Here is an 8,722-nt window from a genome sequence, read left to right as displayed (position 1 = left end):
CTTCCCTCCTTCCCCTCTCATAGTCTCCCATTTCACTTTCTCTCTTTTGTTTTCATCTCTCTAACCTAATTCTCTCTTCTTCTTCTTCTTCTTCTTCCTTCCTTCCTTCCCTCCATCTTCTTCTCATCCATTCCATATCTCTTCATCTAACCCTAATTCCCCAACACAAAAATTTAGAACATATTGTGAAAATTAAGGATCTTTTTGATCTTCCCCCAAAGAGATTATTTGTGTTTTGTTTTTGTTTTTGTGTGTTAAGATCATGACTCCATCTAACTTAGCAAGTCAATTTGGAGATACCACTTATACCAAAGTTTTCGTGGGTGGTTTGGCTTGGGAAACTCACAAAGACACCATGAAAAAATACTTCGAACAATTTGGTGATATCTTGGAAGCCGTCGTTATTACCGACAAAGCCACTGGCCGATCCAAAGGCTATGGATTTGTAATATTAATAAAACTTTCTCTTCCTTCCCCCTTCCCCCTTCCCCCTTATATATCTTTCTTTCCCTTCTTCTAACCATGGAAGAGTTTTTCTTTTTCTTTCTTTTGCAGGTCACGTTTCGTGAACCCGATGCTGCCATGAGAGCTTGTGTAGATGCTTCTCCAGTTATCGACGGTCGGAGAGCCAATTGTAATCTTGCTTCTCTTGGTGTTCAAAGATCCAAACCCTCCACGCCTAAACACGGTATATTCACATTTAGATCTATCCATTTTAATTAACTTTTAGTATATATTATCACTTTGATCATAAACATGTTGATGTAACTACTACTCTTACTGTTTTGCTTACGATCCTTCATAACGAAACGTAAGGATTAAATGGTTAATTTATCTATCCATTAAGTGGTTGGTTGGTTGATTTTGGTTTTGTTTTTGAAATTGAATCATGTGTATAAAGAGAAAAAGAAATGGGAATTGACAGGAGGAGGAGGAGGAAGAAATAATTTTAGGGTATTAAGCTCAAATTTCCAGAGTGGATTTGGAGGGAATGTTGGATCAGCTTTTCATTCACCAACTACAACTTTCCCTCATTATGCCATCCAGCAAGGGATCCCTTACAATCTCTATGGGTAATTTTCTTTCTTTCTTTTCTTCTTTTTTTATTTCTTTCTCTAATAATTATCTTTATATATATATATATATATATATATATATATATATATATTTCTCTCTCTACAACGTGACTTGCCAACTCATTTCTTCACTTTAATTACTTTATGACTAACAATAAAGTCTATTTTCCCCTCCCCTTCATAATCACTCTAAATCAAAATTCATATTGTTTCCTCTTTAAGTTACTACAACATTATTTTCAGTTTGTTTTAATGCATATATATATCAATCAATATTATGCATGGCATTGCATGTATTTTTTGTAATATTATTAATTGGGTATATAGTTAAAAACCTTTATTGTTAATTAATTAGTTTTCTTTTCTTTTGTTCTTTTAGGTACTCTTCTTATTCGCCAGACTACACTTACCCTACGGTTTGTACAAATTTCTTTTTTTCTTTTCTTTTCTTTTTTATGGTTAAATTCATAAAGAAAATGGAATAATTATTGGGAAAATAAATGAATAATGAAGAAAGGTGAATAAGGGTATAATTGGAAATGGATAATTGTGTGGTCAAACTGTTGAAAAAGTGAAAGTTATGAGAAACCATTTCTCATCTTCTTTCTCTTGTCGTTTTATCCGACAGTTTTTGTTTCTACATTTAATGTTTTGTAACAGTATATATATATATATATTATATATATATATCACTTTCTTACTGTTCTTTCTCTTTTTAAATAATGAAAATTCTTTTCTAAGTTATTGCTATTTCACATTCTTTCATGCACATAATCATCAACCTGCCTCCTCCAACCCGACCACTCTACATTCAAAAACTTACATCAATGCATCTCCACTTCACTTCTCACATTCTCATTCACAGTTTATCAAGTAATTACCAACTCTTTTCTGAAGAAACGCTTTCCTTTTCCTTTGTTATTGAGAGAGAATAATGAATTATTGAAAGAGGTGTTCTCGTACGTAGTTTAATTGCCTAAGAATATATATTATCAGTTATGTCAAGGACGTGGGATTTAAGAAGACTGTACTAAATGAAAATGGTTAGTGTTTAATTAATTATGATTGAGGTTTTAATTTGTATTGAATTTCCAGAGCTATTACAATGTGTACGGCGGGGCAACTGCACAGTACCCCATGTACGGGACGGGTCCGGGTGGCATATTGAGCGGAGCAGCAGCGGCAGCGGCGGCATTCTACCCGTATTTCCAATTCGGGGAAGGAAGCGGTGGCGGCGGTTCCGGGCAGCAAGGGTATGGGGTTCAGTATCCTCATCATCTGTTTCAATACTCGGCCGCGATTAATTCAACTGCTGCAACAACTTTCCCTCAGCATTATGCTGCTCCTCCTATGTCTCTTCCTCCCACGCCCCCCACTTTGCCATCAGGTTTGTTTGTTACGTTGTTAACTCGTTTTTATATATATAATGTTGTCTCATTATGTTTATGTTAGTGTTAGTACATGAATAGAAATCATTAATAATTCATTATAAAGAATGTCTCTAGATTTTTAGAGTTGCATGCATTTGTATTTGAACCTATAAAAAGAGTTGAGAGTAATATTAAAGAAAGATAATGTATCTTTAAACGGTTTTTGTTAGGCTAAGCATATTAACTCAATTTCATAAAACAAATATCGATAGTTCGTGTTTATATAGTAACACTGTAGTAAAGATATTTTTTAAGGTTTTGAAAGTTGGATGGTGTTTTTTAAACTTTGATTAAAATTCAAAGGTTTTTTAATTTCCATATAAAGTATAAAGTTTAGAATTTTTTTTATATATTTAGTGTCCTTTATTTAAGTTGGAGAGATTGAAAGAAAGACGTACTAACATCTTTGACAGTGTTTTTTGCTATTCCACAGGCGTGACCATGGCTCTTCCTGCACCAATTCCACATCGTTAGAGACAACATAATCTCATCGTCGACCTCAAAGTCCCTCCAATTTGTCTTCTTCAATCAAAACCAACTCAACCTTCGCCCTAACCATGGTTCAATCTCTTTTCCCTCTTCACTCTAACTCACTCATGCCTTTTACAGGCCAATCCTAGCCCCCCATAGGGGCTAACCTCAAGACCAACCATACCAATTCTCACCCTCTCCAAAATTGGAGCAAAATCATGCATTTCCATTATTATTCATATTAATTAGGGTTTAGTGAAGAAAAACAAAAGTGAAAATGGTTCCTTTTATCAAGAGAACCAAAACCCACTTTGTGAAAAATCCCAATTTAGGCCATCAAGGGAATTGGCCTCAAATTGGTAATATTTGCACATAGCTTTGTTTTTTGTTGATCTTCAAAGCCTAGGAAAGGCTTTAAAGATTTAACCCAAAAAAAAAAAAAACATTTTTCCAAAAAAAAAATTATTGTATATTTTTATCCTAAACACCACACCCCTCTTTTTCTCTTCCATCACTTTGAAAAAATTGGAATTGAAAAAAAGCTAATATTTTTCTCATCATCATTTTGTAATTAAATTTTTAATTAGGAAGTAAATTAGATGGAAGAATTTTCAAGAAATTGATGAGGCTATGGCTGCCTCCATCTCTTTCTTAAAATTTGTAGATTTTTTTTTTTCAAAATTAAATCACCAATCTTCCAAAATATTTTCCTCTCTAGGGCTAGTGGATAATTTTTTTTTTTTTTTTACAAATTTAATTTAGTAATAGTTTGGTCTAATCAACCAACATTATCTTTGACATATTATTTCCCTTGGGTTAGGGGAATAATACCTTAATCTCTTTGATTAATTAACTCTTAATTAAGCACATTAGTTAATTTTTCTTGTGTAATTAAAAATTTCATCAACAATCATGGTTGAACTTATGGAAGTTTACAACCATGTTTCTTTTTGGTAAACCAAAGCACAAATATTGCATTTGGTTTAACTTTTTCTTCTTCTTCTTTGGTGCATTTAGGCTATTCCATAATTAGACATTATATTTAGGATAATTAGGTTTAAGCATGTCATGAAATTTTGAGATATTCCATTAATGGATATTGGAAAATCTCAAAATAAAGCATTTTGCATATTAGCCCTTGGGAGATATTTGGGTTCCCTTTGGCTTCTTTTTTTCTTTTTCTTTTTCTTTTCCTTTCAAACTAACCCAACCAACCAACCATGGTTAGGACTTAGGTCAACTTCATTTCTCTCTATCTTCTTTTCTTCACCCTATTCTTCCCATTTTACCCTTTTTTTCACTTCATCTCTTCAATCATCCATCCTTTCATTTTCATGTGCTTGTGTGTTCAAGCTTAGCACTTTCTTCATTCATGGAGTTGGTGGAACTTGGAAACACTTTTTTTTAATTAATTATGTTTGTAAAAGAAGAGCCTTTTTTTAAAAAAAAAAAAATTGTCCTTTTTTATGGTTTGTAATGTAATTAGATGGTTTAATTACTACCCTTTTTATTTTTTATGTTAAGGACTACTTTAATTCTCTCTACTAAGATGATCATTAAGTTCTTCATTAGTTGCATGCTTCCTAATGAATATAACATCCTATGTACCTCAATATTAATTGCTTCTTTTATCTCTTTATTCTCTTTATTCTCTTTATTCTCTTTACCTTCTCTTTTTTCTTTATTGAACTTATGATTTAGTCTTTTTGAACTTGTTTAGAATGACTTTTAGAACATTTGTGAGCATTTAAAACGTCGTTTTCAAGTACTTGTAAAGTTATTTCAAATGTAGGTGGTTGGTCGGTTTCGCTAGAGTGTTCTATACATTTAGATCTTGTTTGGTAATCATTTGATTTATATTTTGTTAATTTTGTTGTTTGAAAATTTTAACTCTATTTCCTTTCAATTTCTTAGGTGGTTTGCATCTTTAATTCGTGTAGTTTACATTAATTATAAGATTTCATTTGGCTTTTTAGGACAACGATGAAAAGTGTAGATATAGAACTAGAAAACTTAACAGATGGAAAGAACATTTATAAGCTTTATTCTTCTTTTAAAGAAAAAAAAAAAACGAAAATGGGTCATTAGTGTTTGTGCTTTCAACGTGTAGCAAGATTATATTATATTTAATTTAGTCATGAAAAGCGTCTTTTATGTCGATCGAGGTGGTGACGAGAATGAAGTTGTTTAGTCGTGGAGTCTACCGTTAAAGATAGTTAATAAGGGAGAAAAGGTTAAGACAACCCCACACTTCCCAACTTCAATAATTCAATAGTAATTTAGGATTTCAAATAATTGTTGTGTTGATGAAATGTAGCAACTACACTTGGGTGTGGTTGCAATTAATTTCAGCAGTTCTCTTGCTGGGTCCTTCGATAATTGGAACCTTGTAACAGTCTGGAAATGGGAAGACAATAATAATAATGAGATAGAAGAAAATACAAAAGGGATTCAATATATATATATATATACACACACATATATAATTCAAATTGAATCTGAACCATTGAATTATATGATTCATTGATTCAGAAAGCAGATCCTATATGAGTTGTATGAATGAATGAATTGTGCTGTTTATGACCCACTTTTGTTTCTTTTTTTTCTTTTTGACTTTTTGAGTACTTATAGCCCCACATTAAAGATTAAAGAGAGAAATAATAATAATAGTAATAATAGTAATAAAGTAACCCTCTCCTCTTCTTCTTCTTCTTCCTCTTCCTCTTCCTCTTCCTCTTCTTCTTCTTCTCCTCTCTCTCTTATCTATTTCATTCATGGATTTTCCAACCATTTCTCCCACTCTAACATTTCAACCTAAAGTGAAATCAATTATTTCAAAGAGCTACAAACAAACTTGTTCTCTTGTTCTCTTGTAAAACTCTAGATTATTATTAGTAATATGGTACCCACAAGTCTTGTTGTTCTTCTTTTGAACTCTTTTTTTTAATTTCATCGATTTGTTTTTTCTTGATTTCATCATAAACGAGGAAAATATACAGTTTTTGTTCGGAGATATGTTTTTCTTTACAAGATATAGAAGGTCGAAGAGATTGAGAATTTAGATGTTTTTATCAAGATATCTCAATTAGGGTTGATAGTACATTTGTATAGAACTCTAGCTATTTAAGAGGTTTTTCTTTTTTAATTAACCAAGATACAAAAGGTTAGGTTCGGAATTAGTGGGGATGCATTAAGATATCTATATCAGTACCCAAGAGATTGCTTCCTAGTAGACACAACATTAAATTAAATGCATGTGTATAGATACTATTCGTGTACGTACCCGTCGTCCTTGACGAATAATGTTGGAATTACTCCATATGCATCTATAAGTTGATTGAAATTTAATTGCAAATTCAATAAATGTGCATCATGGATTTAACTTAATTAATTTTTTTTTATCAAAGTCTTCAATGATTTTATTTCTCTTTTTGAGGTTTTAGTTCAGAATTGTCATGTGTATGTAATGTTTGAGCTTTGCAAATGAAGGATTTTTCTTCTTCTTCTTTTTCTTTTTCCCAAAAGATTTGTTGAAATCTTATTTTTTTCTTCAAGAGATTGTGTTTTGAGAGTGACTTCACAGCATATAGTGGAGTTTGGAAAGAGAAGGAACAGTTGAAGTACTTTTTAAATACAATTCTATAGTTTAGGTTGTAATTAAATTTAATCAACTCTATCAAATAATCTTTATAAAAAGATGAACTCAATCCAACCCAACCATGAAATATATGAGTTGAGTTGGTTCGAGTTACTCGAATCATTTAATTATAGTTTTATTCTAAAAATAAGTGAATTAAGATGATGAATTCAATCTCAAGTTATATAATGAAATTTTGCTCTCTAGAGTGGTAAAGTTGTTTTTAAGAATTTTTGGAGAATTATTATCTAGAAAAATGATGAAAATAAATAAGACTTAAAATAAATATCTTTACATATAATTACATCATTGATAAAAGACATACCTTATAAAAATAATAACAACCTCAAGTTTGTTCGGGTTGGATTTGGGTTATTTCGGGTGAACTCATGAAATTTGTTTATGATTGAGGTTGTTTATACTTTAGTATCAATATCCCTCGTAGTTCTCAAATGCAGTCAAATTAACCCTAAGATTTCCGCAATTGAATTATGTTTCCTTACCACATATTTAATCGTGAGTCCTACATTACATTGTGATAACATAACATAAGTAGACAAAAACAAATATAATCAAATCAAATGTGCCCACTTTTCATATTACCACTTATTAATTTTCAAGGAAATAAATCTTAATTTTCAGGAGGCTTGGGATCAGCCGTTTAAAGGATACAAATTTCGCTCTCCTCGGTAAATGGCTTTTTGGAGATTTGTAAATCAAAAATGACTTTTCAAAGCTGAGAATTAAGTTAGACAATGAGATGAACTTAAATCCTCCCTAACTGTTCCGAATCAAGGTTGTGGTCGGGATACTCCTTTATATTATAAAAAAAGGTGATCCACATCTATAAAAAAAAGGTGATCCACATCGGTTGAGGTATGAATATATACGAACCGGCCATTTACCAAAATTTATGGAGATCTTGCATTCCTAAAAAGTGTAAATTTTTTATATGGTCTCTTGTCCACGAAAGCATCAACACGGTTGAAAACTTACAAAAAAAGGCTCCCCAAATGATCTTAAATCCTAACTAGTGTGTGATGTGTAGAAGAAACAGAGAAGACAGAGAACATCTTTTTTTAACTTGTCCATTTGCCATATCTATACGGAAAAGATTGAAGCGGCTGCTAAACTGGAACAACCACCGTCAAAATGTCTCCTTATTATGTAAGCATGTGAGTAGGGCAAAACAAAAAAACAAAAAGGAGATCATATTATTCAACTCTCTTACTATCCCACTCTATGAAGCATTTGGCTTGAAAGAAACAATAAAACTTTCAGCGACAAATAGAAATCCCCTTCTGATATTTGGAAAGATATCAAAGCTCTTATCGCACAATAGCTTTAAATCTCAATGCTTTTGACTAGATTTGTATTTGTTGGGTTGTTTAGGCTTCTCTCTAGTCCTTTTTTGTTATTGCCCTTACTTCTTGTACTTTTTTCGATTATATTAATGAAATGGGGATGATGAGGGTGCTAAGTGAGTGTCCATCTAGTGGAGATGTCTGGATGCATCTTTTTCTATAAAAAAAAAAAACTTTCCTTCGACAAATTCAAAATCTAAACACAGTTTGATATTTTAACTAAAAAAATCATCATATACACAATTCGAATGAAGATAGAGAAAACATAACTTATAAACTAAAATTTATTTTTAAATATAGCAAAATATCATTGTTTATCTACATTGAATTATTTTATTAATTCATTTAAAACAATTTCCTTCCATATATATATAAATAATTGGTTCAAGTCTCTATAAGGAATGAAGAATGAGAGCAAAGTGAAGAAATTAAAGCAACCGTAATATAATCCTTAATTTGGCAACAAACTCACATAAAAGTTTTAATGTTTAATTAAAAAACGTTTCTCATTACCTAAGTTACCAAATAAGCAAATATATATCCTCAAAAATTAAATGTCAAAACATAAAATAACAAAAACAAACCCAAAATCTCATTCTCATTCCAAAAGTACTCACCATTTATATACATATTCTCACTCACTTCAAGTCACCATTTCTCAATATATTCAACTTTACAATGCAACAACTGATCCTAATTCACTTTCTTTGCTCCTTCTTCTTCCATCTCTAGTCATTACTCTCA

General features: G+C 31.4%; 1 protein-coding gene across 4 annotated transcripts; it reads left to right on the top strand.

Moving 5' to 3' along the window:
* Positions 1-4,608, top strand: LOC101221767 (RNA-binding protein 24). Of its 4 annotated transcripts, none has more exons than XM_031885731.1 (6): positions 1-445; positions 556-688; positions 926-1,073; positions 1,456-1,492; positions 2,172-2,463; positions 2,940-4,608. In XM_031885731.1, the coding sequence occupies exons 1-6, from the start codon at positions 263-265 to the stop codon at positions 2,978-2,980; spliced, it is 834 nt and encodes a 277-aa protein (XP_031741591.1). In that variant the 5' UTR covers positions 1-262; the 3' UTR covers positions 2,981-4,608. The 4 variants fall into 4 exon arrangements, with proteins under 4 accessions (XP_031741591.1, XP_031741592.1, XP_011656046.1 ...); XM_031885732.1 differs by having other exon boundaries at positions 2,920-4,608; XM_011657744.2 differs by having other exon boundaries at positions 902-1,073.
* The last annotated feature ends 4,114 nt before the right edge of the window (positions 4,609-8,722 follow it).

This window comes from Cucumis sativus, chromosome 5 (assembly GCF_000004075.3).
Source record: "Cucumis sativus cultivar 9930 chromosome 5, Cucumber_9930_V3, whole genome shotgun sequence".
Lineage (NCBI taxonomy): Eukaryota > Viridiplantae > Streptophyta > Magnoliopsida > Cucurbitales > Cucurbitaceae > Cucumis > Cucumis sativus.
This window is presented reverse-complemented; position numbering and strand designations above follow the sequence as displayed.